The sequence below is a fragment of the Globicephala melas genome, chromosome 5 (assembly GCF_963455315.2).
Source record: "Globicephala melas chromosome 5, mGloMel1.2, whole genome shotgun sequence".
Lineage (NCBI taxonomy): Eukaryota > Metazoa > Chordata > Mammalia > Artiodactyla > Delphinidae > Globicephala > Globicephala melas.
In genome coordinates, this window is record NC_083318.1 from 132,530,203 (window position 1) to 132,549,834 (window position 19,632).

The 19,632-nt window shown below is 37.9% G+C and overlaps 1 protein-coding gene and 1 long non-coding RNA gene across 3 annotated transcripts in view; one reads left to right on the forward strand and one right to left on the reverse strand.

Moving 5' to 3' along the window:
• Positions 1-19,632, forward strand: part of LOC132597372 (uncharacterized) — a 272,819-nt gene that overhangs the window by 133,295 nt on the left and 119,892 nt on the right. The gene's annotated exons all lie outside the window — the stretch shown is intronic.
• On the reverse strand, positions 734-9,166 carry IBSP (integrin binding sialoprotein). The gene is made up of 6 exons (XM_030865788.2): positions 9,113-9,166; positions 8,972-9,022; positions 8,797-8,874; positions 5,189-5,251; positions 1,830-2,003; positions 734-1,267 (listed from the first exon to the last, which is right to left on the reverse strand). The coding sequence occupies exons 1-6, from the start codon at positions 9,164-9,166 to the stop codon at positions 734-736; spliced, it is 954 nt and encodes a 317-aa protein (XP_030721648.2).

Below are 19,632 nucleotides of genomic sequence, written 5' to 3' on the forward strand. Positions count from 1 at the left end.
ACCTATACTAAAAAGTTACTCATTGTTTATCTGAAATTCACATTTAACTAGGCATCCTACATTTTTATTTGTCAAATCTGGCAACTCTAATAAAAGCTGTTTATTCCCCTGATATATGTGGCTGAGCCCGCCCACAAGCATTTCAAACTCTTAGTTATGTTGATTTATCCATGAAAAAGATGTCTGTCGTCCTTCTTAGTTTTAAACCATAGAGGAAGTAAGCTTTCATACTTTAGCTGAATCGTCATCCAGGTCTCACTTTTCTTCATTCTGGATCTCTCATTTTTCTTCTTAATTATAACACATTTGAAGGATTGCATTTTTATTTGTGATAAAACCCATAGATAGAATATACATACAGGTCACATCAAAATACATGAGGATGATAATTAACCCTAATAGACAGTGATGGGTGGGCAGTGTGATCAGAGAACTACACGTTTATTGTATACAGTGTCACTGATGTCAGTGAATCTCTTCTAAGAAGCACCGCTCGAACAAAGGGTATGTTTTAGCCACTAGCGCAAACACGTTGAAAACACTATCGATAGAGCTACAACCCCAGCATATTCAGTCACACACGATCTCATGCGTCGGCTAACCACTTTGGAGCGGCAGCACCATCCCACATTATAATATGCACATTTGTTATATTGCACCTTCCTGAGTTGAACTTTGAAAACGGTAACCACACAAAGTGCCGGAACGGATGAATTCATCCCAGTCTGGTCCTTCACTGGTGGTAGTAGTAATCTTGACCGTCGTAGCCGTCGTAGCTCCGCCCTTTATAGTAGCTGTACTCATCCTCATAGGCTCGGTAATTGTCCCCACGAGGTTCTCCATTTTCATTTTCGTAGATTTCGTATCCATTGTCGTACTCATTGGTGCCTGTTTGTTCATACTCCCCCTCATATCCAGGGGTGGTGGTTTCCCCAGACGGTGGTGGGGTAGTTCCGTAGATCTCCTGGGGTGGAGCTGTAGGTTCAAATCCACCATTCGGAGAGGTAGTTGCCTTAGAGCCACCATTGTCCTGGCCTCCAGCCACTGTGGTTCCTTCTGCATTGGCTTCGGTGACACCTTCTTCACCTTCTTCCTCTCCATTGTCCCCACCGCTGCTGCCGTGGCCATTGTCTATCTCTGTGCTGTTGGCGCTAGTGCCATTTACGCCCTGCTCATTATCATCCACTTCTTCTTCATTTTCATTTTCTTCCCCTCCTTCTTCATCACTTTCCTCCTCTTTTGTAGCCTTCTTTCCTATATCCCCAGCCTATAAGGGAAAGTTTGAAGGAATCCAAATTTAGGTGTGAAAAACATAAAACTTAAGGCCATTATTTCATCCAACATAGGCTGTACTGACAGCCTTGTCCTACATGTAATTCTTAATTGAAGCCAATTTAAGTTACCAAAGAATTGGTGGGTTTTTAAAAATTCAGAATTAGTACCTTTGTCATTGGGTTTTGAGGGAGAAAAAAGGTACCTGATAACATAAGTCTCTGTGGGAGATGCTTTCTATAGCTTTGCTACTCACTTTCTCTGTCTTGGAATCCTCTTCCCAGAAATGCTATGGCATCTCTCAGGACCTTTTATCCATTGCTAAGATGCTTCTCCTTAGTCTTCTGTGATAATATTGAAAGTCAGTATAAGAACATGGAAAGAGAACTTCCATGGGAAAAACCTTTCCTTATTTGTAAACAGGGACATTGTACCTGCTCTTACTTTTTCATTGAGTTAATGAAGATAATATAAAATACTGTGTGTAGAGTGTCAGGATAACCTCAGACTTCAGTAAAGCAATGAGAGCAGATTGAACATCTTGGAGGAATTGTTACCTGCGTGGGAAGCTGGATGGCAGCTAGACCTATATACCCTGTTCCAGGTGCGGTCTCCTCTCCGTAACCAAGTGTGGTAATGGAAAGGGTGGTGTTCTCAGCCTCTGACTCTTCGTCTTCATTTCCCTCAGAATCTTCATTCTCTTCATTGTTTTCTTCTTCATTTGAAGTCTCCTGGGGTAAGTGTCCAGAGCAAGAACATTTATTTAAGCTAGAAGATAACTCAAGGTTTGTTGTAGTCGTGAACCGTTATTGGAAAGAACGTCCTCCGTATCCCTCAGCCAGCTTGTCACCCAGTGTTGACAGTTCTGCTTCCTCTTGTGCCATTTGCACCTCTCACTTCTCAGAACTCAATTCAAAGTTTTCTCATGCTATTTACCTCACTATAGTGTGTTTTAGATATTTATGTATTCCGTTTAATCAATTCAAAAATATTTGTGTAATAATTTCAGCATATCTGACTCTATCGTATCATACAGTACATAGCTTAGGCTCTGGAAGTCTTGTTAATAGCTGCTACGACATGACAGTTCGTTAGTTATTGTATTTGCTGACAAATGAGCTGAGAACTTTATACCTATTTTTAAATTCCTTAGAGCAGTCTTTTAAGGTAGGGTTGTAACTCACACCCTTTAGAAAAGGAAAGTGAGCTCAGAAAAGTTAAATAACGTGTTTAAAGTCTCATAGTAAGTGACGAAACTGTATCTTTCTAATTAAAAAAAAAAAACAAAACAAACCCGGGCCCTTTCTGTGCACCATGACGTTTTTGATGACAAGGAGGATTTATGTGAATTGTCCACACTATACCTAGGATATTTTTTCAGAAAAGAATTCCTTATAGAAGCCCCTCTCTTCAAACAAGTTGATTGCATGTCGTATTTACTATCAAAAAGAAGTGAATGTATTTCATTTACTTTCAGGAGTATTTAAAGAAAAAGAGACATATTAAATTCAAAATCCATCTGCCAATATATAAGCCAGTTTTGAGAGGTGGGCAGTATTCAAAAGATGTCAGGCATTTGACACACAAGTTTTCTGTGCAAAGAAGAAATCAAACACTCCAAGAAATCCTTAGCGATATAGTATGTTATTGCAGGAAGATGTTTTTTAAAAATTACTACTCCTCAATGAACGTTATTATCATCTTTAACATTTTACTATTTTGCCTTTTCTCCATGTTGTTAGGCAATTGTTTGTTGATCGAGGTAACCTCTCAAAGTAATTCATAGCTAATATTGAAAGTCAGGAATTCATACACAGAATTTATTTACTTTAAATGAGTACTGGAAAACTGAATTTATTTCAATGTGCTTTTCAAGAGATTGTGGAGGTCACATGCAAAAGAATATGTGCTGCATGATTCCATACATGTGTGTGTGTGTGTGTGTGTGTGTGTGTGTGTGTATATATATATATATATATATATATGGAACACAAAAAGAGCCAGAAACAATCTATCTGTTAGGAGTCAACATAGCAGTTGCCTTTGGTGGTGGTTGATTAACAGATGGAATGGAGCACAAAACATGTGCTGCTTTTTTCTGTGGGTGCTGGTTACCCTTAAATGCTCAATTTCTGAAATTTCAGTCATCTCTAAACTTACGATAATTGTGTAACATACATTATATTTCAATAAAAGTTTTATAAATGTGAGACTGAATAATTTAGAAGAGGGGAAAAAATGTATGATCACCAAATAGAAAATATGCCTAAGCACCTTCTCATGGGAATACAATTCCTGGAGACTCTGTATTTAATCTGAATTGTCAGTGACATTTTCAGGAAGAGACGGGGACAAAAGAGGTTCTAAACTCTCTTCAGGATGGAAGACTCCCAGGTTTCTTCATCCAGTTTTCCACTCTCACTTTGAATGAATGGTCTTTGGAGCATTTATTCCTCTGAAGTTTCAAAGCCAAACCACCAAATATTGACTGGGCACTATATATGTATAAGAAACTGGGCTGGGCAGTGTGAAGAGATGCAAAAGAGGGTACAGCACTGTTGACCCCCAAAGCGAGGATTGTTACCTATGGCCTCTAGTCTCCTGGGTCATGGGGAGTTTGCAGATAAGTTCTGGGAGGACCAGAAATGTTCAGAGATTGTTGGTAAAATATCGAGTACGTGAAATTTCATCAGAATTCTAAAGGAACCTTAATGTTTCTCCATCCCAACCACCATCGTAACAAATGAAGAACCACTGTCAAAAGATATGCAGTCTAACTGGGAAATCCAGCTGGTAAGGCAATGTTACAATCTCTGTACAGCAAGCAGCTGTAGTTAAATGGATTACCCTAGCTTAGTTCTTGTGTAAGATTGCTATGTGGAACTCCAGGCAAAATTTTGTGGGATTTAGTAGGTGGCATTTTTCCTGGTACTGGCTTGCCATTCTTGTAAGGTACCCCTTTAAAAGCTATTAGGATAAATTGTGGTACTAAAAAAGTTACTTTTATGGTTAAAAAAAAAATCAGACTAATTATACGTCACTTTTAAAGTTCCCACACCATTTTGTTTTCAAGAGAGCAGACGCTTATCCATTTTGAGCAGACATTTTGATCCATTTTAGACTGTCATTGTCCCTTCATAAATAGCATCTAAGAATACCTGAATTTAGAAGGTTCCCAAACCAGTGGATAGCTATAATTGACTACCCAGGAAAATGTACCTAATTACTATGTTTCTATGGGCAAGAATGTCAGTTATAAACATGTTAGCACAATTTCCAAGTTATATAGATGAATTTTAGCCATGAACTATACTAATTTGTAGTACTATGTAGGAGGGTATTTATACATCTTGAGCATTTGCGTTTCTATGAAAACATGAATTTTATTAGTAGACAAAAAGACATATAAAATTCCAGTCAGAAAGAACAGCCCTACTTTGTGAGTCAAGAAAGGCAGATGAATCACAATAACACTGTAGAGGAGATGAGATTAGCTTTCTTATACTACCCACTGATTAAACTGAATTTTTAAAGTTCAGTCATTAAAACAAGTATTGCACTAAGTTTAGGATTATTGTATATTTGTCTTTTACCATCGTGCTCTATCCGCCTAAATGTAAATAATACTTTCTTGCCTCCTCTCCGAACTTACATTTCTTCCACTTAAAATAGAGTTACTTTTGTATTCATATACAACTTACACGTAACTTTATCCCCAAACTGTAATAGTGTTTTAAGCAGGTCATTTTATTTAATCCTCATTTAAATAATATTCTCCTTGTCCAAAATAGAAGGCTGTGGGCAGTTGGTAACCTGGCAATGTCTGTTTGCTGAGTGTAGACTACAGGAGACTAGTTTTCTATTTGTTTTTTGTGCTGCCTGGTTCGCTATGAAAAAACCTGCAGAAATTCCTTACCTTTTCTTCCTCCTCTTCTGAGCTCTCACCATTTTCATTTTCTTCAGATAAGTCACTACTGCTCTAAAAAAAAATGTATGCATGAATTCATAGACATATGAATATATATGTACATACATATTTATTTACTTAGAACAGTTCTCATGCTACTGTGAGAAAGATATGAGGAGATTGGACATCTGCAAAACAAGGTTAGAGAGAAAGGGGCATTTTACAGTGATCGAGATATGCATTGAAATATTCCATTTTTAACCTCGAAAGCATTGACAGTGTGTTGAAATATTTTGTACGTAAAAACGAGAGCAATGAATGGCAGAATGGCTTAGCTCTGAGAGAATGAGAACTATCTGGTCCAGTTTTTTTATTTTACAAAGAAGGAATCTAAGCCCACATGGTTGTGAATTCTCCAACCAGTTCAAGGCAAGTCTTGAGCTAAAACATCGATCTCATTGTTTTATTTTCTTTATAAAATATGAATGAAATGATAACTAGGCTTTTTACAAAATATAAGGTGTTACTGGATGATTTTCATAAATAATGAGCTCTCTTGGTGAATTTAACTTAGAATTTGACTTGAAATTAAATTTGCATATAATTTTTAGTACCTTTTAATCTAATTAAAGCTAATGCCTAAAATGAAGTGTATGTGTGTGTGTGTGTGTGTGTGTAAAGTTATATAAGAGAAAAATTCATTTACTCATTTAGGAAATTTATGAGTACCATTCCTCTAAAAAGCTCAATATTGAATGAGAATAAATTAAACCAAGGAGTCTGCAGATAAAAATAAAATTATAAGTTAATGAGCTTTGCTACTTTTTAAAAGGAAAGGTATATCTAAACATCTGTTATCTGAGCCTTTAAGACAGTGGAGGAGATTTTTCCTCTTTCTCCCAATGTTAATCCAAATTGAACTTTCCTTCTTTCTTCTGCAACCACTCCTTAATGACACTAAGCATACGAGTAGATACCTAACTTAAGATTCTGTCATTTTCTGCTCTGCACATTTATCTTTGATTCTGGTGACTCAGTTAAGTACCGTCGGTCTTAGAAAACATAGCTGCGGAAGAACCTTAGGGTTAGAGATCAACATGAGGGAATATTCATGTCCCAACCCCGCTCAGGGCTCTCCCTGTTGGGCTCATTCTTCAGATGGCCAAGCCATCCACCCAAGGAAAGGAATGCTTGTCTCCTTGAGCCAAGAATAATCTTGGGTGGAAAAGAGAATAATTAGACCTGCTCTTCCACTGCTATGACCTTAATGGCTGTGCCTCCCCTAGCCCAGAGGTGAATAAAGCATTAGATTCTATTGGAACTATTTCTGTTTGTTAGTTAAATTATATAGAGAGGACAGCATACTTTGTCTCAATGGGAATGTTTTAGTCATTTTACAAGCTTTCCTTACCTCTAGCTTTCATCTTACTCCAACCATTTCACTCTTCAATTAGTATCTGCAGTGAGGACAGTTTTAAAACTGCATGAAATGCCTTGAAGACTTAGCATTTCTTATTTTCCTTTCTTTCATTTACACCTTATTACCAACTTGTCAATAAGTCCTATTGATTCTTCTGGAACTCTTTCATATACTCCTTCCAACTTCTATCCCTACTGCATTTATTCACTTCCAAAATATATATTCCAGGCATTGTACTGACAATGAAGGTCGTAGCAAGAGAGGAAGTTGGAAGTATGGGCAGTTCCCCATGTCAAGTACTGTGATAACTGAGATGAGTCTGATAAAAGAAATTGAAGATAAAGTCCCTGCTGTCTAAGAGTTCACACACGAACCAAATATCATTTTAATCATAAAAAAACAATTTCCTCAGTTAAAAATGCTTAGGGTGTTAAGCTTATTGATACTTACATTTCTGTAGCCAAGCAGATAAGCTACAATGGACTGACAGCCTTGCAATCAACATAAGCTATTTCATGCAAGTTGGTATTTTAGAAAAGATTATATATAAACACAGATCAGTTTGAATAAAACACGAACTTCAAAGCCAGTGCAGCTTAATGCATTTGGGGGTGATAATCTGGGCACTAAATACTTAACAGACTTACGGAAATAAATAATAAGGAGCTATGGAAACATATAAGTAGACATGTAAGGAGAAAAATCTTGGAAGTCAAACTTTGTAAAGTGGGATGATAGATCATCAATACTAGATCAGACTGTTGGATCAGGAGATATATTTTATTGGATTATATTTTGAAACAACTGTCTTATTTACAAATTCTACATTGGTTGAGATAAATCTATCTGCATATAATCTGTAGAAATTTTGTATATTAAAGATCTGCTTAAAAATCTGTGAACTTTGGGTCTATCAGTAAGGAAAAATATTACCTCTCCTATTATCTTTTCACTACAGACATTTGAATTGGGCCACACGTAGATATCTATAAAACTGTTTAGGTGGGAATACCTCCAAGTATATGATATTTTAGAAAAGTTGAAGAGGTAGTCTGAAACGTAAATGTATTATCATTTCCATTTAAGTTTAAGAAAGACAACAAAGTTTCAAATGAGCAATGTTTATTTATGGGCAAACCAAAGAATGGAAGGCAATTCTGAAAACCCACAACTCTTGTATCATTGGTGCTCATATTTCTGTGGCCATACACATTCCCCATAATTATTATGGTGCTAGAAATACTTTAAGATGATCATTTCCTCCCATTGTATGAGTTGGAAGTGGGTTAACCCAACATATGGCAGGATACTGTGCCAAGCCACCGTGCTAAGGCATCGTTTTCAGCGGCCTTACTGCTTTTAGTGTCTCAGGAGACGGGGGTCAGATGGTGCATAATTGGTGCCCTGAGCCCAGACTGTATAGTGATAAAAATAGCACAATTCTGGTTTGTTGTCTATTTAAAATCAGCACCACACCCTCTAGTTTTCAGAACCCTCTTCACAGGTAACTCAGTAAAAACAGAAATTCTTATTTTTAGTGTTTAGTTATTTTCTGTTTGTTTGTTTACAGGTTTTAAGGATGTTTTGTTTTTCTCACGAGGTGTTTAGTTTGTTTCATGAATTTCTCTCTTTCCTCTGCATTCTTGAGCTACACTTTCCATTAAAGTTATGCTCCAGTATGCTGTATTGTTCTAGTGAACTACACAGGTCAAGGGTTAAGAAACTCTTCAGCAAACCAGTGGTTATCAGGAATTTTTTTAATGCTTTTTGTTGTTTATGAAGTCAATTTTTTCTCCTAAATTAAAAGCGTCTGAATTATTGGATATAAAACAGTTATATGACTGTATAATACGGCAATTAGTGGCCTTATCACTGACTTAAATGTCAACAACTGATAAAATTGTCCACTTTCGTCAGTGAATTAGACAAAACACCTGAACCCAATGTTCTGCAGTGTGTGCTTTCATTATGTCACTCTAGACTGGGCCCAAGTGAGTTTACTCTCTATGTGTGTGGCTCTGCTTTACAAGAAAACCTTAGGAATAAATTTTATTTTATTATATTAAAAACAAACTGCTTGTAGTCAGTGGTCTTTCTGGCTGAATTTCAGGGAGAGTTGAATTTAGGTGTTTTACAGTTAAATTTGATTCCCTTTCAATTGTAATGGGTGAGAAGGAAAATTAAGTTGTACACTTACCTGAACCGGAAATCGTTTTAGAGGAGGATAAAAGTAGGCGTGCTTGTAAAGGTAATATCGGGGCCTGTACTTATAGACCTGCATGAACACAATAAATGGTACATTCATGTTTCATGTGCAGTAGGTCTAGAGGGAGTGTAGTCAAGCCAAGGAAGTATATGCTAAGGTGAATTACCCCATTTTCTTCAGAATCTTCTAATTTGCCCCTTCGATGCAAATTTTTCATCTGTTTAAAAGAGCATTTAATTATTACATATTCTCTCAATACAAAAAGACAGAAATGGAAATAACCATAGGTTTTGAATAAAGAACTTACTGAGAGAGCACAGGCCATTCCCAAAATGCTGAGCAAAACTAAAGCTGTCTTCATTTTGCTTCTGGAATGAATGAAGTGGTAAAGTTAATGAGTAAAACTAAGAAGGTACCCTTTTTTGCTTATACTAAGCGATGTATTTAATTGTTTTCATTTTTGTCCAATTAGAGTTTTGACTAAGTAGGACCAAATTTCTGCTTTTGTTCTCAAATTGTTCCTTCTGTGTAAGTGGTAGAAGACTGACTTTATCCATCTATTTGAATAATCATGAGTTCCGTATTTGGTTTTAACCTGTCTGCTCTGATTTGTCAGTGGAAGACCATTTCACTGCCACAGGCTTGCATGTTCAGTGTGCTTCATGTTGGGGCGTGGAAGCCTCCTGATGCCCTTGACGTAGAAACATTAGCTAGTGCAGTTAGATGACCTGTTTGTTTTGTTTATAATTAAAAACTAAGCAAAAACTGAATACATTCAGATGGTTGCTTTTATGCCAATTATCCTACAGGCTGTTTCCAGCTTCTCTATACCTTTTGAAGTAAAAGTTTGTTTGTGGGCTTCCCTGGTGACGCAGTGGTTGAGAGTCCGCCTGCCGATGCAGGGGACACGGGTTCGTGCCCCGGTCCGGGAGGATCCCACATGCCGCGGAGCGGCTGGGCCCGTGAGCCATGGCCGTTGAGCCTGCACGTCCGGAGCCTGTGCTCCGCGGCGGGAGAGGCCACAACAGTGAGAGGCCCGCGTACCACAAAAAAAAAAATAATAATAATAATAAAAAGTTTGTAAAATGTAGACTAGGAGGCATTTTCCCGTGGATATCTTAGAATACTTGATATTTTTTATGTGTGTGAAAAAATCCATGACATGTGAAGTATTATTCTCATAACATGTAGCACCCAAATTCCATGTTTAAGGATGATTCTATGAGAAGAGTTATCAGAGTTCATCGTGGGATATCAGGGGGACATTTCCTCAAGTTACATTGTTCTCCAGCTCCATTTAAGCTTTCCATCACTGATGTGGCAGGTTGTCATGGAATGGATGTGGGGCTCTCCAAGGTCAGGGTGATAGTCGTGATGGAGACTTCAATTTTATGGAAGAATTGAAGATGTAACTGTCAGAATAGGAATACATTGTGAACAGTCCTGGGGTTTGCAGCCAGGCCAAGATCTCAGTTCCACATAGATTCCTCATAGGTAAAAGGAAAGCAATTGTGAAATCGAATCTTAATTTTATTCTATTTGATAAAATCCTATTTTAATAGAAGTTGAACAAACTTAGCTGAAAGCCACTAACACCCAGCACTTGCACTGACAAACACATTTAACTGAGAGTGCTTTCTCCTCCAGAGCGACAGTTTGGGCAACGTTTTAGAAGCAATATGCAATGGTAATGGGAATTTCCCCATAAACACACTGGGAAAAGTAATATTTAAAATGTATGAAACGCACGTCATATACTATACACTGAAGGTAGATTCTGCATTTTATCGTCACTAGCCACGATTTATTGCATCCTTATTGAGTATCTGACGCTAAAATAAACATTACACAGAGTAAGGCTAGAGTCCTGGAGAAGCTGTCTGGGGTCCTCTGTCACCTCTCTTTGTGGCAGAGTGGGGCTTTGAGTTTGATGCCTGAAAACTGGCTCACCATCCTGTCTACTTTAGCAAAAGTTCTTGATGGCCACGCGGGGATAAAGTGGTTTCCCCTAAAGGAGACCCATCTGTCTAAGAAGCTCTCATTGCTACTGAGGTGCTCTGAACAATACTTTGACCTTGGCCACCCATGATGGAGCCCATCAACAAACAGGAAGATTATTGCTCTGCCGCTTTATGAAAAGAGTTGGAGTAATTACAGTATCTTAAAGAGCTAAAAACTAAAATATGTAGAACCGTAGAAAGAGTTCAGAGTATCAAATTTTCTCATTGCAAACCATAAAAACAACTAGATGAAAACACAACAGGAATAATATAAAAGGAAACAAGTGATTCATGTAGGTAGCAATTGGCTGCCTACATAAGTCTCATTTTATTTACTTTGTGATTCATCAAGAGCAAAGACCTCTATAGTGCCCACTACTAACCCAGACAACAATTAAAAACATTTTAAAGGATTGTTTTGAGAATCTAACTGCAAGTTTTTATTGGGAAGAGTATAAACTAACAACATCTCTTATTTCCCTAGTACTATGCATTTTTCCATTCTGCTTTTAGAGCTATAAGATATTAACACTTTGAAACCAAATATATAACATACTGAAAAATACTGTTTATAATTGAAGTACAGGTTAAGCATAATTGATGGAGAAATCAACATACATCGAGGCAGATTTGTAAGTGCAAAACAGTATCTCAGTCAGATTACCTTGAATGCATCAGAATGAGTAAACAAACAGTTATCTGTGAGGCACAGAGGTAGAAAGTAGGAAGCATAATTTTCTAGTTTATGTACGTCATAATAAGAACTTATTTACATGCTTAGGTTAATAAACTCAGCCTTTTGGAAAGAATCTAAAACATGAGGTACTAGTTTAATGATAAACAAGTGTTAAATTCCATAGCAGTTCTATACAATGTGTTAATATCCATATTTAAATAAAAAGTTCAAAACCAAGCCCGGAGATGTGAAATGTGGCGTGTTTGATTTTAAGATAATCAAGTCGTCATATTAAACCCTACCCTTTTGCAGTCCTGGAGTGAGAAGGCAGGCTCCCAGGAGTGAGTGACACAGATTGAGTATTTCCTCTGCTCTCTCACTCACTCATTCACTTGCTCTTTCAGGCTATAAACTCTTCTTTGCCTTCCCACAGCCAATCACTGTCATGGTCAAGGTGATGTCAGAATGTGGATTCTCACCAGAAAACCCCCGAACTTCCACACTTTTTCAAGACACAAGCTCAGCTGAATAAACATGAACTGTGGTTCTAGTGCCAAGAGGTTTGCATTGTGGAATTTAATTGAAGGTTTAGATGAAGATGAATAGTTTTGAGTTCTGAATATATATAATAATATACTGGATTTGAATTAAAATAAATAGCAAAAGATTTAACCATTTAAACATTTCATAATTATACAAATTTTCATTATGTTGAAAGGAAGGAAAACTTACTATAATCAGATACAATCCTACATTATTAATTTAGTAAAAAAAAAGATACTAAATAATAAAGGAAAGAACCTGATAAACAAGTAATACTTTAGTATCAATTATTTTATTTTTTTTCCTGAAATATGCTTCAGAGACTCATAAATTAAAATTGGTATAATTAAATGTCAAAACGTGTAAGATACATTTCCTGAAACATATTGCTGAGTATAAAGGTTTTACACTAAGTTTTTGAGGATTGTGCTACTGATACTAACACAGTGTACCATACAGTGATGGTAAGTATGCCCTGGGTTGCATGGCTAGTAAATGGGGAATCTAGGGCTCAAAGTCAAGTCTGTCTAATTCTAGAGTCTACTTTTAATCACTATATATCCCTGCTGGCACATTCAGAAAACTTCAGTGATTCAGTAGATTGGAATATAGTGAGTGGAAGTAGGGACAGATGAGGATGGTCAGATAGGCAAAGACCAGATGAGGGAGTGGCCTTAGGCTGCACTAAGGAGTAGGGACTCCATCATGGAAATGAGAGAATTCCAAAGGGTTAAAGCAGAAAAACAATATATTTCGATTTGCAAGTTGGAAAAATCTTTTGTTGATAAGGCAGAGCTGCGTTGAGGAAGGCAAGATTGTTATGGAGGAGAGGAGTTTCAAGAAGCTATTTTAGTGGTCCAGGAAAACAATGATAAAGGTCTAAACTAAAGCGGTAGCAGTGGGGATGGAAAGGATGGAACAAAGGAAAGCAATGTTAAATAGATAAAATTAACAGGACTTAGTAGAAGTAAGAGAAGTGGAGAAGCCGAGGATGATTTCTGGATTTAGGACTTGGGTAATTTTGAGAATGGTGCGGCCATATCTCATGCAATACCTAGCAGAGCAGTTGGTATACTATAATCAATCAGTTAAGTGATTAATAGTTAATAGTATAAGATATACTATCAAAGTTAATAGTATTAACTTTAATATTAAAGTTAATAGTATAAGATATAATAAAAGGAGTAGAGAACTGAGAATCAAAAGATTGAAAGTTTGTTCTATGAATATGTGAGTCACTCAACCCCAAGAAGTCTTCAGTTTAAGCCATCTTTTAAAAATAAGTGGATTTTCACTCCAAAAAAGACCCAGCCATTGCATTCCTCCATCACCTGTGAAGTGTTCTTCCCAAGCAATAGAACTTGACTCTGATGAAGCCTCTATATCTAGCAGATTATAGAAAATACAGGGAACAGAAGACTATGTAAAATGAAACCATTGGGATGCGTTCAGCCAAATCCAGAAAGTGGGATACTTCATCAGACATATTACCTGGCTTCTATCTTATTAGCAGAAAAAATACAAAAGGAGGAAAGGGAAACTGTCGATTTAAGAGACTTCAGAACATAGACATATCTAGAGAAATTATGAAACAACTGGAGAAATGTTGAGTCCTGACTAGATATTTTCTGGTATTAAGAAATTGTTGTTAAGTTTTTAGGTATGATGATATTATTATTATTTTAAAAAGAATGCTCATCTTTTAGAGATTCAACCTAAAATACTCATGGATGAAACAGATATCTTGGGGTGGGGATGAAGATGAAACAAGGTTGGATATAAATTGATAATCATCGGGACTTCCCTGGTGGTGCAGTGGTTAAGACTGCGCTGCCAATGCAGGGGGCCTGGGTTCGATCCCTGGTCAGGGAACTAGATCCTATGTGCATGCCGCAACTAAGAGTTCGCATGTCACAACAAAGGAGCCCGCCCGGCACAACCAAATAAATCAATATGTTTTAGAAAAAGGACTTCCCTGGTGGCACATGGTTAAGAATCCACCTGCCAATGCAGGGGACACAGGTTCGATCCCTGGTCCAGGAAGATCCCACATGCCACGGAGCAACCAAGGCCGTGCACCACAACTACTGAAGCCCGCACGCTCTAGGGCCCGCATGCCGCAACTAGTAAGCCTGTGTGCTATAACTACTGAAGCCCGCGTTCCTAGAGCCCATGCTCTGCAACAAGAGAAGCCACCGCAGTGAGAAGCCCATGCTCTGCAATGAAGAGCAGCCCCCGCTCGTCGCAACTAGAGAAAGCCCGCGCACAGCAACGAAGACCCAACGCAGCCAAAAAATAAATAAAATGTGATAATCATCAAATTGATGATTAGTCAATGCAGATTCATGACGCTATGCTCTTCACCTTTGCATATGTTTGAAGTGACCTATACAGGTTTTTTTTTTAATGGAAATGATTGAACTAAGTGATCTCTAAGCCTTTTTCTATTTCTAATATTCTGTAATCTCTTACCTTCAATGAGTCATTTAAGCCTGATATATCCTTTCCAACAGCCCTATAGCTACTCTAAATTGACTAGATTTATTCATGCAAGTTTATTGGAACATTCTTTCTAAGAAGTAGTGCTAGAGGAAAAAAGAAACAAAACCAAAGATTCTTACTGCTTTTTGTTTTTGTTTTTGTTTTTTTTATAACTAGGGCTGTCCCAACAACACCTTTTGTTAAGGTCTCATCATCACAAGGGTCTTCTTTATTTAAGCAGGCTGTTATGGACTGATTCTCTTAGATGGCATATGAACACACATTCGCATCATTGATGCCACAACCAAGTTTCACTGTGTGATGAGTCATGTCTGGAAAAACCCTACACTCATTGTGATGTACTCTTCTTTCTTACTTGCTACATTTACTCAGTTACCAAATCTTATTAACACCACCTCCACAGTTTCTTTGAAATCCATCCTCCTCCCTCCTTCCTTGTTGCCTATGCCTTTGTTCAAGTCCTCATTACCTCTTGCCAGGTTAGAATATCAGTAGTAATATTCTAATTGTGAGCATGTTGCCTATTTCCCCTTACCAAAACTTCTGTGACCACAGGATTTAGAATCAAAGATTGAACTGAAGTCCTGGTGCTGTCTCTTGCTAGCTTTTGACCTTGGGTAAGACTTGCTCAGCCCAAAAAGTCTGCCCCCAACTTTCCTTTCCAATATCGTTTATTACTTCTTGCCTGCTAGAATATATTTCAAGATGCTCTATATAGACTTATTAATAACTAAGTCTAAGAAGTAAATAAATACTTTTAAGACATATTTTCATGTGAAGTCTCTTAGCAGCTCTTAATTGAAATCTTAATAACCTAAAATTGTCTGGAATAAATGACAAAATTTCCTCTTTTCTATTAGAAAAATGCTAAAATTCCTGGCTATGCCAATATTCTAGTTCTTACTAAATCCTAAAGGGTTCCATATCTTTCTCTATGAAACCAAAAGGTAGTATGTAGTTTGGACAACAACCTTCACACCTATAGTGTTCTTCTCCTGAGCTACCTCACCGTCAGCCTGGTTGCTCTTTGATACTTCATCTTTGGACCCTTTTCTGCCCAATCTAAGGTGTCATACCTTTTAACACTAAGGTGTTAACCTTTTGATATTCGGTATGCATTTGCCCTCCATCCAAGCCTACCTATTCAACCTTTGCCTAGTTTTTCCATCAGTAAATCCCTGGATCTAGGACTTTATATAATCAGTCAATTGCTGTCACTCATTTAGTAAGCTTGGGTGGTGGGGTCCAAAAGAGACAGGTTTTTTCCCCTTAGAACTTGTAATCTAGTCAAGCTCTCCCTCCCCTCTTCCCTCCCAGACCTCCACTGTTTATGTGAAAGTCAAGTAATGCTTTTCCTAACCCCACTCAATTTGCCAGCAAAACTTTCATGTATTCCATAGCCAGAAAAAACAAATACCAAACATGTACCTAATATAAATTCCTATTTAAGAACCATCATGTTCTCTTACTGTAATATTGTGCCCTTGTGTGGTAATGGTGGTGGTGATGTGTGTGTCTGTGTCATCTGTTTTTTATTGTGAGATTCTAGAGGGCAAGGACTGTATCTATTTAAATTGCTAGATACAGAGTCAGGAAAACCACATCTATGGTTATTTACGTGAGACTGATGTTCTCATAGATTTTGACATCAGGTGAACATTAATGAGATATATCAATTAATTCCTTGCACTTTGATAAAGAGACGGTGAAGATTAGCACACAATGCTATTAGCAGATAGTAGACTGAGGGCAGGGTACTTATAGACTGTTCTCTGTGACGTGGTTCCTGTCTCCAAGGGGAAGATTCTGAATTTGTTTGTCTCCTTCCATATCTTCTTTATTCAAGATTTGGGAGAAGTGAATGAAGGTTAAGTCTGGTTGTATCTCTCTACAACCTGCCCAGGTACTTCTCTTTCTACTTTGCCATCTGCTTCTACCTATTGGCTCTCTTTCACTGGAATTTTAATTTTCAAGTCTCTTTTATAAAACAAAGACCAAAAAAACCCTCCTTCCTCCATACACATTCCCACCCAGCTACTCACGTATTTCTCTCTTCCTCTTCACAGTCAAATTTCTTGAGAGTTGTCAACATTTAATAACCCACCTTCTTCACCTTCTACTTGTTTCTCAGCCCACTACAGTATGGCCTCTGCCCCCATAACTCTGTAGAAACTTATCTCATAAAGGTTACCAATGACTTCATTCTGGTTAGTCAATGATTTCTTGCTGGTGAATTGCAATGGACACTTTTCAGTCACTTTCCTAGGTGGTGTCGGTAGCAGATACCACTGACTGTTTCCTCCTCTTTCAAAACTTCTACTTCCCTCCCGCATGCGTCGTACTGCATTCTCCTGTTTCCTCTTCCCTCCCTGCCTCCTATTTCTCAGCTGCTCTTAAGTGCTCCTCTTTCTTTAGCTGTCTTTTGAATGTTGATATTTTCAGGGTTCTGTCCTTGTCCAGCTCCTCTTCACATTCTCCAGAGTCTCTCTGGATGAGCTCTTTCGTTCCCATGGCTTCACTTACCCATCTGCTGTTTTTTTTCCTTTTTTTTTTTATTCGAATTTTCCTCCTGGCTTCAGGGTCATAACGTTTTATCAAACTTATAATGGAAATCTCCCCCTGGAAGTTACAAAATTACCTCAAATTCCCAACTACCCTTCCTTCTAATTGCTCAAGCTAGCAATGCAAGTCGTCTTTATCACTTGTCTGTCCCCTACCCCTCCCATCCCAGTGTGGTCCTCTCAGTTCCACAGCCCTCAAATCTTACTTCTATCCACCCTCACTACAACTATTATCTTACTTGAGGCCACTGTTGTCTCACCTGGGTTACTACAAGAACCTCTTTATTTTCTTTTTCTCCAATCCATTTTTCACACCTTGGCCAAAATAAACTTTCTAAAACATATTTTCAATAATATGTTTTCAACCTCTGCTAAAAATTCCCCATGGCTCTAGGATCTTCAAGATAAAATTTAAACTTCTCAGAGTTGCATAGAAGGCCATTCATGATCTGACTCTTACATAGGACTCCAGCCCCACCCTTTTACTTTCCTGTCTCACACTAAGCTCAACTCATACTAAAGTATTTCATTTCTCTCCCTTTACACCATGTCTTTTCCCCTGGGCCTTTGCACATGCTATCTTTGTCTGTCTAACTCTGACCAGTCAGCCAGGACTCAGTTCTGATGTCACATCCTTCAGGAAGCCTGTCCTTAATTCCTATCTTCACTTTGGCTAGGTTGGTACCTCTTCTATGTTTCCAAAGCACTCCTGTGATAGTAATGACCCTTCTCTATTGGGGCTGATTGCTTATCTCTTATGACCTCTGAATAGATTAGAAGTTTTTGAGGACAGGGACAGGGTCTTATTTACCATTATATCTCCAAGCACTCATCACAGTGCCTGATGTAGGACATTTATTCCATAAATAATCTTGAAATAATTGCTGACTAAGAATGAATACTGAAAGACCATTATTGCGGTGTTTCTCAACTCTTTTTTTCCCCATTATTGTCCCATAAGGAGAAAAAAATAACTTCATTTAATGTCTCCCTAAGGAGAGAAATTAAATACTAAGGAATAATAGAGTTGAGCTTTGGAGGGCCATGAACCCTAAGAGAATGAGAAAGGGAATCTATATGATTTCCAGAGGGCTGTTATGTCTATATCTCTATCAGCCATAGTTAAGGAAAAAGCAAACACTCTTTTCTACATATGGACAGACTGAGGGATCATTTTGATCTCACTTTTTATCTAAAAAAATTTTTTAACCCTCTTTGTGTTTTGAGCTGGAAACAAATTTCTACTTACCAAAGAGAAGCTTTCATGCTATTACTTGATTATTCAATAACTTTGTGAAAAACCTGAATGTTTACGTTGTGATGTTAAAATGCCTAAGATTTTTTATCAGCTCAGCACATTCTTTAGTGAAGAACTGAGAAATGAGTTCTCAGAAATCATCATTTCAGGGATTGCACAAGTGACAAATATAGTCTTTTAGTTACTAGCTGGGGTTATATTTTTGGTGTTCCTTAGGTTTTCCATTGCCTTGGACCTTCTGCAATGACCTGCAATAATAACAGTTTGTGATTCCACAAAAAGCAAATCACTGCCAGTCTTTAGTTGTGGTCTTGTTGTAATTTTGTATGATATGGCTCATCTCATTGCATCATCCGTAAAGGTTACAACACTCATTGGACGTCTGAGGCCACCTGCTTACTTAGTGGACATTTATTGGGATTTGCTTTGGTATTTTCTGCTTGACTGTGTCGAATGTGGATTCCTCGGGATACCTCTGGCCCAGTGCATTCCAAGCAAGCTTCTTCCTTTTCTCCCTTTTGGAAGAATAATCTCTCTATGTATGTCTCATTTTCGTCCAGATGATTCTTTTCCCCCTACCTGGGCTTTCATCTAGAACCTCTGTCCTAAACTTTTTAGTTTTAGGGGTTTTTTTTCTTTTTCTTTTGATATTTTCTAGTTAATTCACTGATTTTCTCTATTCCTAAATAACTTTCTGTATTGCTGTCATGGTACCGCACCTATAGAAAGAACTTATTAGATGTTGGGTGACTGACTGAATGACTGATTTTCTTGTACTTGTTACTAATGATGAAGTCTAACTACCATATCAGAATTTGAGCTCAGGACATAAGTTCCTTCCTCCTCTTAATCCTATGCACTACCCTAAAGAATAAAATGTCAGTTATTTAATGCATAAGAAATGCATTTCTTAGAGAGATTTTTTCTTGCGGTACGCGGGTCTCTCACTGCTGTGGCCTCTCCCGTTGCGGGGCACAGGCTCCGGACGCGCAGGCTCAGTGGCCATGGCTCACGGGCCCAGCCGTTCCGCGGCATGTGGGATCTTCCCGGACCAGAGCACGAACCCGCGTCCCCTGCATCGGCAGGCGGACTCCCAACCGCTGCGCCACCAGGGAAGCCCTCTTAGAGAGATTTTAAATGCAAGATGGTTATCTATATCTTTGTAGTCTTCGGGAGCAGCCACACTCAGAGGCAAAGGATAAGACCACATGTCTTGCCTCAATTTTTAAAATCTAAAAAAATTTAAACAATTTATAATAAAATCAGGTGGAATAAAGTGATGACAAG

What these genes read in the sequence shown, in the direction of transcription:
- IBSP (XM_030865788.2), bottom strand. Translation starts at nt 9,166, where the DNA reads ATGAAGACAGCTTTAGTTTTGCTCAGCATTTTGGGAATGGCCTGTGCT. An exon ending in GAATGGCCTGTGCTCTCTCA is followed by an intron (nt 9,023 to 9,112) that starts GTAAGTTCTTTA and finishes TCTTTTAAACAG; the next exon opens with ATGAAAAATTTGCATCGAAG. An exon ending in TAAAACGATTTCCGGTTCAG is followed by an intron (nt 5,252 to 8,796) that starts GTAAGTGTACAA and finishes ATTTTTTTTTAG; the next exon opens with AGCAGTAGTGACTTATCTGA.